The sequence below is a fragment of the Ambystoma mexicanum genome, chromosome 11, assembly GCF_040938575.1.
Source record: "Ambystoma mexicanum isolate Mex_15411 chromosome 11, UKY_AmexF1_1, whole genome shotgun sequence".
Lineage (NCBI taxonomy): Eukaryota > Metazoa > Chordata > Amphibia > Caudata > Ambystomatidae > Ambystoma > Ambystoma mexicanum.
Window position 1 is genome coordinate 1,400,952,732 of NC_090934.1, and position 16,512 is coordinate 1,400,969,243.

General features: G+C 50.1%; 1 protein-coding gene across 3 annotated transcripts in view; it reads right to left on the minus strand.

The window, feature by feature from the left end:
* Positions 1–16,512, minus strand: part of LRRK1 (leucine rich repeat kinase 1) — a 1,071,210-nt gene that overhangs the window by 64,123 nt on the left and 990,575 nt on the right. For 2 of the 3 annotated variants that reach the window (XM_069625024.1, XM_069625025.1), the window contains exon 32: positions 1,399–2,240. The exons of the other annotated variant lie outside the window; for it this stretch is intronic. In XM_069625024.1, coding sequence (XP_069481125.1) covers positions 1,399–2,240 — 842 coding nt within the window. The remainder of the gene's footprint in view (positions 1–1,398; positions 2,241–16,512) is intronic. 3 annotated transcript variants of the gene reach the window in all.

The window sequence follows — 16,512 nt, forward strand, 5'->3', positions numbered from 1 at the left end:
CAGTAGTAGCGACACTACTAAGTCAGAAACATGGTTCAACCTAAGTTCAAACGCACAAAAGCTGCCAGGACAAGTTTCCCAGTTATTGGGACTAAGCAATGGAACAATGAGGTCCCGTTTGTCTTAAGATCAGAGGTTTCCTACTGGGCTTTCCGCAGAGCTCTTAAAACATGGCTGTTCAAATAACTGTCAACATGAGCCTGCCTGAGGTATGTATTTGCTGATTGTAAACTTTTATAATATCCTCCTGTGCCCCCCCCGGGCTTCATGTAACTGGTTCACTCGAGCGCGCGGATGTCTGAGGGTTTGTGCGCGCTATACAAATACAATAAATAAATAAATGGACTAACGTGTGCGGAAACCTCATAGTAATTGGGCATGCTGTTTCCCATTTGCCTCTCTTGTGCCACCCACCAGAAGGTGATGATGCCACCATTTTGATCAGTGGCCCTGAAGGTTCTGTTTTGAATGTATAGGTGAGCTTCAGCATATTGTTTTTAATTAGTGTTTTATAAAGTGCGCCATTGTAATGAGGCATTAAGGAGGTAGGAAGGAGAGACTAGAGATGACCCATAGTGGAGGAGCAGTAGATCAATGTTTGGAGGTGGACAGAGGCGCAACTTTCTGGACGCCAAGCAGAGGTAATAGCACAGTAAATCATAAAAGGCATGGGACAGCGTACTGACCATGAGGTACAGTAGCCATTACAAATCAACGTATACTGTCCCGTTATTTCTAAGCTTGAGTGCAAATGAAAAAGATGGCTCGGGTTCGAACCGAAAAAAGAACTCATGGGTTGGGAAAAACCCCTAAGTAGAAGGAAGCATGTCCATGCCAGCGTAGCGATTGCTTTGGTCAGCTTGTCCCTGAGGAATCAATGACTACCTCGTTAAGACCTGCGGGTGGGGTTATGTCTCACTGTGCAGTCCAATGTAGCCAAAAGTTGCACCCAGCAGCCAGATTCTTCTCCAGGGATGTATGTATATGTCCCAATCTGGGGGCAGAGAGTTCAGTGTGTTCTGTCTCCCACCCTGCGAGTCTTGGATACCTCCAGAAATAACCTCAGGCCTGGAAGATCTCAGAACCCTGTGCCTCCAGAGGGTTAATCAGCAGAACATGAACAGTGTTGATACAAAAGAAGGCAACTTTTTTGGAAGCTTAAATGATCATGCACCATAGAGGGAAATAAAGCACATTGACGCAATTCAAGTGATCGAAGCAAGGTGACCTTCCTACACGTGAACAGGATCACTAGTGGTGTGCACCACTTAGGTCTCCAGCTTAGACTGCAATATGTTGACACTGGGTGCAAGGGAGCCGGCTGCAGCAAGCCTATCCAACCCACTCACTCGCACACTCATTGGAGCCCCCATAGCCCCATTCTCTTGTGTGGCTTACCTGGGAACCCAGAGCAGATCGTTCACGGCGAGGATCTTTGTGGCCTGTAGGTAGGGCTCAGCCTCCGCTGTTGGCGTCCCACTGCTTTCTGACGTGGCAGGCGCCAGACTCAGTTCAAGAGCTGGCTCTTCACAGTCCGTGGAAAAGGGCAAGCTGGATGAGCTGATGGGTGAGCTCAACAGACTGGAAGACGATGGTGTTATTCTATTGGGTGGACTGGAGGAGTAGGAGGATATTGAGACGTAGTCTGTGAGCGAGTCTTGATGGCTTATTAGCTGAGTGCCTCCTTCTTCACTGAAGATGATGGTCATATCTGCAGTATTGTTGCTGTCTTTTCTATGTGCTGAAGTTGAAGTGAAGCTGTCAGAAATCCCTTCAGGAGGCAGCTGTATTGTAAACATGTCTCTTAACGGACTCCCATCTCCACAACAGTACCGTGCACACAGCTGGTACCTTGCAGCATGGAACAAGACCAATGAATTGGTTTTATCGTCCAGGCACCAAACAAGCTCATCCCCATCACAGCCCAAACTGCACACGATGGACGTAATCCGAGAAGGAGGGCTGTAGGCCTCGACTCTCTTAGTTATCTCCATAGTAACGCAGTCTATGATGAGGATGCCTGGCCCGTTACTGTACCACACTTCGGCTGTGCCGTTAGACACTTGCATGGCATTCACGGGATATGGGTTCTGGCGAGGGTCATCGTCGGCCATCTTGAAGGTGGACCGGTTGGCAGTGTGAGAGCAGATGTACGAGCAGCTGTCCGCCGGAATCCCTTGCTCCACTGGGTACACTGCAACAAGTCCATCCGAAAGGCCAGCAAATACCAAAAGAGAATTCTGCAGAAAAGCAAAGCATTAAGTGATCACATGTTTCTCATCAGCAATCCTCTACTTACCTGCTTAGTTCGACATTCACAGCCTCAAACAGGCATTTTTACTGATCCAAAACCATTTAAAATAATTTGACAATTAAAAGGAAAACAAATTACAGTATCATCCAAATATCAGACATATGTAGAAAAACGGGGGGGGGGATCAAAATCTACCATTTATGATGACACAGAGCCCTTAGAATGGCATTGCCTTTCATATTCTTAGTTTATCTTCCAGGGATGGCGCACCCAGCCTCGGGTTCTTGCTGATGGATTCTCCTCCCACCGATTCATCTTAAATATTTGAATCCAGCATCAAAGGTCATCAGACAGAAATGCTGCTCAGCTGGGGCCCTCTCGATGGCGCCATTGACTTCCCACCTCCAGGAGGGACACCAGCAGTCATTTATCGAGCACCCTGCACCCTGAGAGCTCAAGGCACCCCCTTGTCCTTCTATGCCTGCAGCTGGGGGAAGCGCAGAATGGGGAATGGTGAAAGCTCCCAGCTCCCTAAATCTCACACTGCGCCTTTGACGATTCCTGCCCCTCATCTGTTCAAGCCTCCTGTAGGGTTCGGAATCCCTCTGAAACTGAAGTTACGGAGTTGACTAAATCACAGATTGGGGAAGCGGCTGTGGGGATTGATTATCTTGGCAACTGTAGGCTAGACGTCAGGGAGAAACGACGAGGGCTTCTTCTGGACCTTGCTCTGATCACCTGACGGATGGCATTTGCTGCCCTAGTGGGCAGAAATCGCAGCCCAGCAGGCCCCCTGAGCAAAGCACCCAAGCAGGTTACAGTGAGGTTTGAGACGGCTCTCAGCCTGCCAACCAACATACTAACGACGTTGATAGGTGGGCATGTGGTGGTCTTGATGGCTCAGGAAGCCCTTTCTTTGCAAGTACCAAATGTTCATGACTCCCAAAATCCATAGCACTTTGCTAATGGCAGTGTGTGGAGTCTTCACCCATTTGCCAATTTACAGATGCTTGCTTTATAGGTGTAAAAAGTATCTACCTGATGATGGTGAGAGAAAGAGACCCAGAGAAAGAGAGCGAGTGAGCAAGTGAGACACACAAACACACACAGAGACAAAAACAGCGTGAGACTGTGGTAAGGGGAGACGGTGAATGGCAGCCGTCTGCACAGGCCAGTGGTAGGATTTCTTCACGTCCCTTGTATAAAAAGGTGTAGAAATAAGGCTCTTCTGAATCTCGTAAACCCTGATTGGCACTGTATAAATAATTGATTATCATAACATAAAAAGCACACATCATTCTATAAAACCATATTGAAGAGATCCAAGAATTAGACAGCATCGGTAGTTTCCGACGAGCAAAGACACCCTAAGAATGTCATTCGGCGAGTTTCCAAATTTGCATAAACCCAGAGTTGCGCAACATCCCATTAATAGCACATACAACTCTATAAGATGCTATTTTAGAGTTTGCAAAAAGTAGCCCTTCACTCTCAAACGTATACCATTCAGGAATGACACCAGCAGTCATTCATAGAGCACACTGCACATGTGAGCTCGGTGTACCCCTTTATTCTCCTCCACCACCCTGCCAAAGTGGGCAAGGTAGACAGAGAGGGGATTACAAGAATAATGGTTTGCAATGGCAAACAGCAAGACCCAAGTAGCCTCCATCCAGATATCCAGGTCCAGCACACTCCTCTGAAGAGCGGATGTGGCCTCCAGAACCCTTGTCGGGTGAGCCCCGATTCCTCCTGGCACTTCCTTGCCAGTCAGTGTTTGGCACTCCATAATGAATTAAATAATCCCTCTAGATGGTGTTTATTTAGAGACTGCATTGACCAAACGGGCGTCAGCGAATGTTATAAATACCTGGCCATCCATGTGAACCACCCTCATACGTGAGACACTGAAGATGAAGGTTCCACTAAGATCCAGGGGATGGAGGGTGGTGCTAGAATAGTGGTCATTGTATTTTTTGAGATAAGTGTGATTCTGAAACTACATTAGGGTGGAAGGAAGGATGGTCTAACTCGAAAGGTAACCTCCTCTTTTAAAAACAGAATATAGGGGAGGCGGTGTGGTCAGAACGGGGATTACTTACATTCGTGGTAGTCCTGCAGGAGGGCTCAGATTTTCTGGGGGGAGGTCCTGGCCCTTATAGGGGACATCCTGGGATCCTTATTATCTATGTACCCACACGTGGTGCCTCTCGGGGTGCCACTGGACTCCCTATATCGTTTGCGGGGACCTCAGAGCACCACTTATTAGTCAACTGTTGCTAGGAGCTCCCGCAGCACTCGCTAAGAACTGTAAAGAAAATCGGGGGGCACACATTTAAGTTTGGTGGTATAGGATCTGGGAGATTGGGGCGGCAGAAAGGGTCTGTGCCGGTCCAGGGTTGCTTGCAGACACAGGCTCCCTCTTCATGAGTTCTGCAATGTTAAGCCACAAATGTTACAGCACTTCTCTCTGATCTAAAGTGTTTTGTGCACAACCTATCCTCTGGGATTGTGGATGCGGATTGGCTGATGCTAAATTCTGTTGTTGCTTTGATGTATCAAGTCCCTGCAGCTCCTACGCTTCACTCCTACACCCCGATTCTTTCAAGATTGCTTTGTGTTGGATTTTATTTTGGTTCGAACAAAAATTGATAAATAAAGCCTTTCCGAAAAAATAAATACAGAATATCGGGAAGCTTGCCTGTAATTCGCTCCTTCCTAGTCGAAGGGATGGCGAACAGAACAGAAAATAACCCTCCGCAATTACAATCGAAGAGAAGAGGAGTGTGGGGGCTCGAAAGGAGCCCCCATGAGGAGCGTGGGAACAAGGTTTAAGTTTCACGCAGGAAGAATAAACAGATATGGGGAAACATCTTGACCAACCCCTTGAGGTACTGCATAAGTATTTAAAAATGATGCAGTGTTCTTTTAAAGAACTACATAGCACCCAGATAAGTCTTAACTCTACTAATCTGCAAGGTCTGCTGGGACAAAGACAGTAAACAGTGTAAAAGTGAAGCAAAGAACAAGACAGCGGGTCCATATACTTCCCTCCACACCAAGCAGTGAACCTTTCCACAACATTTGTAAATGGTCTTTGCGGGAGGCTTCCTGGTTGAAAGCTGGACTTCCAAGACGTTGCCCAGTAGGTCCCAGTCCCTGTGCCTCAGCCTCTCAGCAGCCATGTAAGAAGGTTACACGTGCTGTGGTTCCAGTGGTGGATCAGCCTCCCCCTCTACCATGGAAAGGAGATCCACCATTAGTGGAAGATGCCACAGGGGACAGATGACTATGTCAACCCAGAGGTTGAAAATCTGTTTAAGGACAGCCTGGCACAGCCGCCACTCTTGGGTGACAGAACCCTTTGTTTTGTAAAGCCCAGAACTACATCTGCATTGCTTCTCTGCACATGGGCAGTGAACAGACTCCATCGCTCTTGTTGAGGTAGTGCCTGGCCACCATGCTGGTAGTCGGAAACAGAACACTCCTCCCCTGAACCAAAGGATGGACAGCCATTAGTGCCAGCCTAATCGTCTGCAGTTCCATCAGGCTGATGTGGAACGGGGTTCTGCGAAGGACCAAAGTCTTCTCGTTGAGATCACTCATGAGGAACCGTCAAACCTCCCAACAGGCGTCGCGTTGGAAAATGGGCGTTCCCTTCAGCAGTGTCCCTCATCAGGCCCACTACAGGTAATACTGCACTACTTACTTCCAGTCATAGAGGAGGTCTGTCATTTTGCCTGAAAACTGACACCATTGAGATCGCAGGAGCCATTGGCGTCATCTCAAACTCAACCAGGCGTCTGGCACCAGAGCTACGCAGGTTGCAATAACACTGTGTAAATGTGGAAGACTGAGAATGCAGGACAGAGCTAGTTCCTCTTAGCATGTCGACCATCTGAGATATATTCCTGGCCCTGTCCCCCCCTTGCCCTGTCCCCGGGAGGAAAAGCCTTTCCCCAGCGAGTGTCCAGAAGTACTCTGATGAATGAGATCAACAGGGGAGTTGTCACCTGGGACTTCTTAAAGTTTGAGGAGAACTCCAGGCTGGCTGTGTAAGAGGGGGAAGGTAAGGTACAGAGGGATGGGAACCCCACCTGATCTGGAGAACTCCAGGCTGACTGTGTAAGTGGTGGTAGGTAAAGTACTGAGGGATGGAAACCCCACTGGATCTGGAGAGTCCAGGCTGGCTGTGTAAGACTTGGTAGCTAGGGTACAGAGGGATGGGAACCCCACCGGATCTGGAGAAGTCCAGGCTGGCTGTATAAGAGTTGGTAGGTAAGGTACAGAGGGTTGGGAACCCCACCTGATCTGGAGAACTCCAGGCTGACTGTGTAAGTGGTGGTAGGTAAAGTACTGAGGGATGGAAACCCTACTGGATCTGGAGAGTCCAGGCTGGCTGTGTAAGAGTTGGTAGGTAAGGTACAGAGGGATGGGAACCCCACCTGATCTGGAGAACTCCAGGCTGGCTGTGTAAGAGGTGGCAAGTAAGGTACAGAGGGATGGGAACCCCACCAGATCTGGAGAAGTCCAGGCTGGCTGTGTAAGCGGTGGTAGGTAAGGTACAGAGGGACGGGAACCCCACCTTATCTGAAGAATTCCAGGCTAGCTGTGTAAGTGGTGGAAGGTAAGGTACAGAGGGACGGGAACCCCACCTGATCTGGAGAACTCCCGGCTGGCTGTGCAAGAGGTGGTAGGTAAGGTATGGCGTGACGGGAACCCCACCGGATCTAGAGAACTCCAGGCTGGCTGTGTAAGAGGTGGTAAGTAAGGTATAGAGTGACGGGAACCCCACCGGATCTGGAGAACTCCAGGCTGGCTGTGTAAGCGGTGGTAGGCAAGGTACAGAGGGACGGGAACCTCACCTGATCTGGAGAAATCCAGGCTGGCTGTGTAAGTGGTGGTAGGTAAGGTACAGAGGGACGGGAACCCCACCTTATCTGGAGAACTCCAGGCTGGCTGTGTAAGTGGTGGAAGGTAAGGTACAGAGGGACGGGAACCTCACCTGATCTGGAGAACTCCAGGCTGGCTGTGTAAGCGGTGGTAGGTAAGGTACAGAGGGACGGGAACCCCACCTTATCTGGAGAACTCCAGGCTGGCTGTGTAAGCGGTGGTAGGTAAGGTACAGAGGGACGGGAACCCCACCTGATCTGGAGAACTCCAGGCTGGTTGTGTAAGTGGTGGTAGGTAAGGTACAGAGGGACGGGAACCTCACCTGATCTAGAGAAATCCAGGCTGGCTGTGTAAGCGGTGGTAGGTAAGGTACAGAGGGACGGGAACCCCACCTTATCTGGAGAACTCCAGGCTGACCGTTGTAAGCGGTGGAAGGTAAGGTACAGAGGGACGGGAACCCCACCTGATCTGGAGAACTCCAGGCTGGCTGTGTAAGAGGTGGTAAGTAAGGTACAGAGGAACGGGTACCCCACCTTATCTGGAGAACTCCAGGCTGGCTGTGTAAGCGGTGGTAGGCAAGGTACAGAGGGACGGGAACCTCACCTGATCTGGAGAACTCCAGGCTGGCTGTGTAAGCGGTGGTAGGTAAGGTACAGAGGGACGGGAACCCCACCTTATATGGAGAACTCCAGGCTGGCTGTGTAAGCAGTGGAAGGTAAGGTACAGAGGGACGGGAACCCCACCTGATCTGGAGAACTCCAGGCTGGCCGTGTAAGCGGTGGTAGGTAAGGTACAGAGGGATGGGAACCCCACAGGATCTGGAGAACTCCAGGCTGGCTGTGTAAGTGGTGGTAGGTAAGGTACAGAGGGACGGGAACCTCACCTGATCTGGAGAAATCCAGGCTGGCTGTGTAAGCGGTGGTAGGTAAGGTACAGAGGGACGGGAACCCCACCTTATCTGGAGAACTCCAGGCTGGCTGTGTAAGCGGTGGAAGGTAAGGTACAGAGGGACGGGAACCCCACCTGATCTGGAGAACTCCAGGCTGGCTGTGAAAGAGGTGGTAAGTAAGGTACAGAGGGACGGGAACCCCACCTTATCTGGAGAACTCCAGGCTGGCTGTGTAAGCGGTTGTAGGCAAGGTACAGAGGGACAGGAACCTCACCTGATCTGGAGAAGTCCAGGCTGGCTGTGTAAGCGGTGGTAGGTAAGGTACAGAGGGATGGGAACCCCACCTGATCTGGAGAACTCCAGGCTGACTGTGTAAGTGGTGGTAGGTAAAGTACTGAGGGATGGAAACCCCACTGGATCTGGAGAGTCCAGGCTGGCTGTGTAAGACTTGGTAGCTAGGGTACAGAGGGATGGGAACCCCACCGGATCTGGAGAAGTCCAGGCTGGCTGTATAAGAGTTGGTAGGTAAGGTACAGAGGGTTGGGAACCCCACCTGATCTGGAGAACTCCAGGCTGACTGTGTAAGTGGTGGTAGGTAAAGTACTGAGGGATGGAAACCCTACTGGATCTGGAGAGTCCAGGCTGGCTGTGTAAGAGTTGGTAGGTAAGGTACAGAGGGATGGGAACCCCACCTGATCTGGAGAACTCCAGGCTGGCTGTGTAAGAGGTGGCAAGTAAGGTACAGAGGGATGGGAACTCCACCAGATCTGGAGAAGTCCAGGCTGGCTGTGTAAGCGGTGGAAGGTAAGGTACAGAGGGATGGGAACCCCACCTGATCTGGAGAACTCCAGTCTGGCTGTGTAAGAGGTGGTAGGTAAGGTACAGAGTGAAAGGAACCCCAATGGATCTGGAGAACTACAGGCTGGCTGTGTAAGCGGTGGTAGGTAAGGTACAGAGGGACGGGAACCCCACCTTATCTGAAGAATTCCAGGCTAGCTGTGTAAGCGGTGGAAGGTAAGGTACAGAGGGACGGGAACCCCACCTGATCTGGAGAACTCCCGGCTGGCTGTGCAAGAGGTGGTAGGTAAGGTATGGCGTGACGGGAACCCCACCGGATCTAGAGAACTCCAGGCTGGCTGTGTAAGAGGTGGTAAGTAAGGTACAGAGTGACGGGAACCCCACCGGATCTGGAGAACTCCAGGCTGGCTGTGTAAGCGGTGGTAGGCAAGGTACAGAGGGACGGGAACCTCACCTGATCTGGAGAAATCCAGGCTGGCTGTGTAAGTGGTGGTAGGTAAGGTACAGAGGGACGGGAACCCCACCTTATCTGGAGAACTCCAGGCTGGCTGTGTAAGTGGTGGAAGGTAAGGTACAGAGGGACGGGAACCTCACCTGATCTGGAGAACTCCAGGCTGGCTGTGTAAGCGGTGGTAGGTAAGGTACAGAGGGACGGGAACCCCACCTTATCTGGAGAACTCCAGGCTGGCTGTGTAAGCGGTGGTAGGTAAGGTACAGAGGGACGGGAACCCCACCTGATCTGGAGAACTCCAGGCTGGCTGTGTAAGTGGTGGTAGGTAAGGTACAGAGGGACGGGAACCTCACCTGATCTAGAGAAATCCAGGCTGGCTGTGTAAGCGGTGGTAGGTAAGGTACAGAGGGACGGGAACCCCACCTTATCTGGAGAACTCCAGGCTGACCGTTGTAAGCGGTGGAAGGTAAGGTACAGAGGGACGGGAACCCCACCTGATCTGGAGAACTCCAGGCTGGCTGTGTAAGAGGTGGTAAGTAAGGTACAGAGGAACGGGTACCCCACCTTATCTGGAGAATTCCAGGCTGGCTGTGTAAGCGGTGGTAGGCAAGGTACAGAGGGACGGGAACCTCACCTGATCTGGAGAAGTCCAGGCTGGCTGTGTAAGCGGTGGTAGGTAAGGTACAGAGGGACGGGAACCCCACCTTATCTGGAGAACTCCAGGCTGGCTGTGTAAGCGGTGGTAGGTAAGGTACAGAGGGACGGGAACCCCACCTTATCTGGAGAACTCCAGGCTGGCTGTGTAAGCAGTGGAAGGTAAGGTACAGAGGGACGGGAACCCCACCTGATCTGGAGAACTCCAGGCTGGCCGTGTAAGCGGTGGTAGGTAAGGTACAGAGGGATGGGAACCCTACAGGATCTGGAGAACTCCAGGCTGGCTGTGTAAGTGGTGGTAGGTAAGGTACAGAGGGACGGGAACCTCACCTGATCTGGAGAAATCCAGGCTGGCTGTGTAAGCGGTGGTAGGTAAGGTACAGAGGGACGGGAACCCCACCTTATCTGGAGAACTCCAGGCTGGCTGTGTAAGCGGTGGAAGGTAAGGTACAGAGGGACGGGAACCCCATCTGATCTGGAGAACTCCAGGCTGGCTGTGTAAGAGGTGGTAAGTAAGGTACAGAGGGACGGGAACCCCACCTTATCTGGAGAACTCCAGGCTGGCTGTGTAAGCGGTTGTAGGCAAGGTACAGAGGGACAGGAACCTCACCTGATCTGGAGAAGTCCAGGCTGGCTGTGTAAGCGGTGGTAGGTAAGGTACAGATGGATGGGAACCCCACCTGATCTGGAATCTGGACTCTGATGAGACAATCGTCCAGATAGGGAAAAACATGGAATCCCTTCATCCTGAGACATACTGCCATGAGTTTGCAGATCAAAAAGGAGGACCATAAACTAGGAACAGGTTCTTCCTATCACAAACCTCAGTGCTTTGGTCAGGCACAGGTGGATTTAAACTACAGCTGTATTCCAACTAGGGATTCTGAGTTAGATCATAGACAGCTTGAGCTTAGTGCTCATTGCCTATCATGAATTCGATCTCATTGGTGGAACATGAGATCTACCCATCTATAATTCTATATACACAACTCACAGCGGTGGGCCATACGAGCAAGCTGCCCTTCGCCCTAGTTAACTGCCATTGCTTAGATCATACAATGTACTTTGGCTTGCAGGCTTTAACAGCCGATGTAGGTCGCTACATGCTTCCCTTCAGTTCTGCCGGAGAGACTCAAGCAATTGATTATAGTTGAGTTGGCTCTCAGATGCCAACAGCCCTGTATTGTGATACTGACGAGTTCACACCAGTACTCGGTGCACCACCATCTTTGTGCATTGCGCTAAGGTGGTCCACTGAACTTATCATCCAGCTACCCTCAGAGTTATAGAATTCTCATGATGACCTGGAGAAGTGGTGCAGCCTAATCAGGAGGCCACATGTGCACCCTATACCAGGCAGCATAAGCCTGCGCTCAATTTCCTCTCCCATTGGGCCACTACCCTGACGTGCCATGCTTTTGCCGCACGGATTGCCTCCCTGAACTCCTCGTCCCGTCTCAGTCCACTCAGCTAGCCTCCATCGTGTTTCTTGGTTTCTCAGACGTGTTCCACTGTGTAGTAGAAATAAAAAAGGGACTTGTGCACTTCAATTTCTACTGCTGGCTATTTTGTTTCACAGAACTTTAAAAGCAAAATTAAAGTGACATTGCATGATATGCATAGTGCACATTTTCTTTAGTAAGACTATTAGCACCAGGCAGGAGGCCCCCGGCGGCACGCTGCAAGACCTCCGGGCAACAAAGGCAGCAGACCAGCGAAGGAGAGGATACCGGGCACCAGGAGAAACTCATTAACACGACAGGGCCACCTAAAAAAGGGGGTGGGGCAAGAAGCCCTTATCAAGTCTCCTAAGCAGCCCCCTGTCAAACACCCTGAGGGCAAGGTAAGCCATTGGTAGGGTACATTGGTCAATCCTGAGAGGGCGAGGGGTATATAAGAAGGGGAGCAGTATTTAAGGCGGTTGGGACTTGTTTAGTGTGGGCTGCAGTTGGCCGAGCGGTGGAGGAGGCCATCTAAGAGACCAGAGGAGGAGAGTGCGACAAGAGTGTGGAGGCTATTAGAGAGAGGGGGTCTTGAGAGTGCTTGTGAGTGAGTGCATTAGTGATAGAATAGGGGTGGTAGTGGTAGTGGTAGTAGGAAGTAGAGGCAGTGGGAGCAGCAGCATGAAGAATACGACTGGCATTAAAAGAGGTAGTAGAGCAGAAGTGCTAGTAATAAGGTGGTTGTATCAGTAGAGTGGGAGTAACGGTCGTGAGAGGTAGGAGTGGTAGTAGAGAAGGGGGGTGGCGGAGTAAGGACTAGGGGTAAAACCAGAGTGGTAACAGTTGCAGAGGAGGCGAGGAAGGAAGGAAGGAGGAGAAGATACACCAGAGGTAGCAGACTGTATGGACAGTGGTGAGTGAAAGATTGGGAAGGGGAAGGCGTGGTAACATCAAAAGGCTGGAGGTAGGACGTGGAGTGTAAGATCGGAGGGACAGTAGCACTGTGGGAGAAGTACATCTTAGAGACCAGGGAAGTGAAGGCTAAGGTAAGAGCGTGCGTGAGAACGGAGAGAGTGACACTGGGTGAAAGACGGCACCATCCCTAACTCTCTAGAACACTAAGCGGCATGTGCCAGGCAAAGATAGACAATCCCTAAGGAGTAGGTCAGTCATTGTCGTAGGGAAAACACCAACAGAGTAAGTTAGCAAAGAAACAGACAGGTGTTACCATTGCCCATCACTAACATCCCTGATAAGGATGTCTCGGCTAAGGAGTGAGTAAATCAGCGGGAATCAGATAGAGAGGGACGGCCTTAGCGCCAATTCACTTAAGACCCTGGTAGACCCAAAAACCATTCTGTGTGTACAGAGGTGAAATAAAGACCCTTGGACTTGCCATCAGAGTCAGTCGTTATTTGTGGCAGGCCCCCGCGCCTCCCCGTCCCACTACGTACACACTGAGGATACCTTATTACGTTTAAGGAAAGCTCCGTTGCTGATGAACGCTTGACATTGTTTTCTGCAGATTAGAAAGTATAGGCCCTTAAAGATCAAAAAGTCATGCAAGTGAATAGAAGTGCTGGCAATGCACCCTTCCCTCCTTGTATGACGTGGAGAAATGCAGGGATTACCTTATTCACAAAGATGGCCTGCAACGCTCTCTGCTTTGAGCCTGAGCACACGAGGCCTTGGGTGGGAGTGCACGCCCAACCCCACTGTATGATTGCACAGGGCACACCGCTGCTGGAAGTGCATTTCACAGCGATGGGCCCATGCTCACATACTCATGCCTTCTGGGAATAGGGCACACATTTCTCTGCCAAAATGGAAGAGGAAGCCCCCAACATCTCAGAAGCTTCGCAGATCAGGTCTTATATGAATGATTGAGTTTTAGTGAGTCAAAGACCACGCTGCAGGAGAGTGTGGCGCCTCTTCGGGTATGAAATCCCAGCAGTGCCTTTAGAAGTTATATATACAGCCTAAAAAAGAGAAGTCATTTTGCCATCGGGCATATCATATCTATTAATTTGGGGTAGGGATTCAATGAGTGATATGCCACCAGCCCCCAGATTTTGTTATCCCGGTACTCTGAGCATGCAATCAAAAAGTTAAAAATCCGATGCAAATATATTCATAGGTCTACGCAGCCCAAAGGTACAGCAGCCTCTTAAACCCATCTGTCCAGGTTACGACTGCAATACAGCAACTTACATGCACACCACCAGCCAGGGGTGTTGCTAGGTCTTGAAAAGATCTGGGGCTATGCTAATGGCGGCACTGTCGGGACTCAGGTCTAGCTAGCCTTTTGGTTGCAGCCCCTGAGCTTCTATCTGAGTCTACAAGCTAAAGCCCCGCCCGGACTATAGCCCCCTCCGTGCACCCCTCCAGCAATGCCTCTAGCGTCAATGCTGGCTCACACATCTGTCACACCACATGTCACCTGGCTAACCTCTTGCCTCTCTGATCGACCCTCCCAGGTCCAAATTGGGTTCTTCCTTTCATCTATCTCCCTTTCTACCTGCGGTGTTCCCCAGGGGTCTAACCTCTCACCCTGGATTGTCAACCAATACCTGGCAATTCTCGCCCACCGCATTGCCATTTTCTGCTCCAATTATCAGTGCTATGCTAATGACACTCAACTCATTTTCAGGCTTCCCTCGGCCACCTCTTCTCCTACTCTCATCTCGGATTGCCTATCTGCCATTCAGGATTGGTGTGCCGCCAATGATCTCTGCCTGAACATCAGCAAGACAGAGATCCTCCCCATCGGCACACCTTAACTCTCCTTTCCTGTCACACTCTGGCCGGCCTCCCTTGGCCCTTCTCCTCCCCCCACCTGCGAGGCTAAGAAACTCAAGGCCGTCTTTGACTCTATGCTTTCCTTCCCTGCCCACATCTCTGATGTCTCTAAAAAGTCAAACTTCCTACTGCACCTCCTAATAGGTATTCTGCCTTTCCTCTCCTTCCCACAGAAGCTCACTGTCTCTCGAGCCCTGGTTCTCTCTCGGTTGGATCTTTGCAACAGCCTCTTTCTAAATCTACCTGCCTCTACTCTCCGCCCTTTGCAACTTTTCCAGAACAGGACTGTAAGACTTGTCCTTGGCTTCAAGCCCTGGGATTGTATCTCTCCACTCGCTCCCAGTGGCTGCAAGGATAACATTCAAGAGCCTTTGCATTGTTCACAAGGTTTCTGGGGCCTGGGTCCAAAATACCTTCAGCTGTCCCTCCGTAAATACCTTCCCCGCTGAGCTCTTCACTCCTCCACCTCTAAACCCCCCAGAGACAGTCGTTATTCAAAGAAACAAGCTGGGGGTATATCTCTATTTTCGGCTGGGGCCTCCCTCTGGAACAGCCTCTCTGCCACTCTGAAACTTGGGGAGTACCATCTCTGGTTCCCAAAGCACCTCAAGACCCTCCTTTTTGCTTCTGTCTTCACTCCTCCTCGCCCCTGATGATGTGTTCTGTCTTGGCATCATGCACCTGGTTACCCTCTGACTTTCGGGTTTAGGTACCTGCTCACCCTGCCACCCACCCGCACCTACTCCGGGCAATACCTTGCACTGGGGTCTGTATCTGTAACCCTAGAGCCCCTCCTTTTTTTCTGCACTTATCAGACACACCCTTGTCTGTTGCTAAAACCTAGCACTTGCCACTTGCTGGCTGCACTTCCACCGTTTGTTGCTTTTTATTATTAATTAATTTATTTATCATTCATTTTATTCCTTTGCTCAGCACTTTCCACTTCTCCCACCCATGCACTTGCACGTTCTCTATTTCACTGGGCCTAGTAAGACCGTTGTTTTGTTCTCCCTGGTTCCCCTCCCTTGCCTCGTCGCGCTCTGAAACACTTGTGTACGATCGCAATACAAATAAAATATCAATATCAATATTACAGATGCTCACATTAAGCCAGAAAATAAGTACGATATGAATTACTAAATTAGAAGAAGCACATACGTACTGCACACTTTCCTGGACCTTTGACACTTGAAGAAGCTGCTTAATTCCTAAGTATGTGATAACTGCAGTTTGTGTGCATTGTGAAGGAAGACTGGCTGGCACTGGCAGCAAACACGCATGGCTTCCACTCCAAGAATCAATGAGTCAAACGAGGAACAGCAGGTCTGGCGAGTAAAAGCTATGCTTACAATGGACACGGATGCATTCTTACGCACTAGCCCCTCTGGATCGCGAGGTGAACACATCACTAATTTCCACATGTGTGCCGAAGGTCCCATTGCAAAGAGATGGCATGCATCTTTACGATGAGATCTATCAGGGATAGAATGACCATCTTCCGGTTCTGTGTAGTCATAATATGCTAATCTATACATCCAGACCTTGCCATACATGGCACCGTCAGGGGCAGCCTGTGCAGTCTTTAAAGGCCCTGTGCCAATGGAAACCTCACAGGCAGCAGCTCTCCCCTACACAACTGCTCTAGCCAGCTTCCTGGCCAAGCCTCCCTTCAACACCCTGCCCACAACTGCATGCCTCAAAGAACTGGAAGTCCATTGACATTTTATTCCAAACACAGAAACCTGACTTTGCATGGCCTTGCCGGGGAGTGGGTCTCGGGGTACGGGATGGAGGTCCATTTTTCACCCCCCGTAAGTGTGAGTGCTGAATGATAAGAACAGAAATGGTAGCATTTGCATGTGGAAGAACCAAGACCCCTCCAGGACACTAACATCTGCGCCTTCTCCAAAGACAGGTACACTGAGTTGTTACAAAATATACCTTCTTTTGAAGCAACACACTTTATTTCAATGACGTATGCTTGTTGACATGCACCAAATGGGATTGACTTTTTGTAGAATTTCAAATTGGCATGCAAACAGTCTGCATGTCTATGCCAAACAATAACTACAAGCAGGTAACCTTGTAAAATGTCTTGTTTTGGTGTGCTTCTGTACGCGTTAGAATCACAGTTGCAAAACCAAGGAGTTTAAATCCCAAAAAACCTTCTCCATTTTGACTAGAAACCTCTATTATAACTGCAAACATACTCTTTATTGACCTGTTTCTTTAAGGATTCGCTTATTTGTCAAATTTGGTTTATTTAGCATGACATTTGTGAACTTTTCAAGTCATCTCTACAAAACGGTTGTGATTTAGCTGTTGAAAGTCA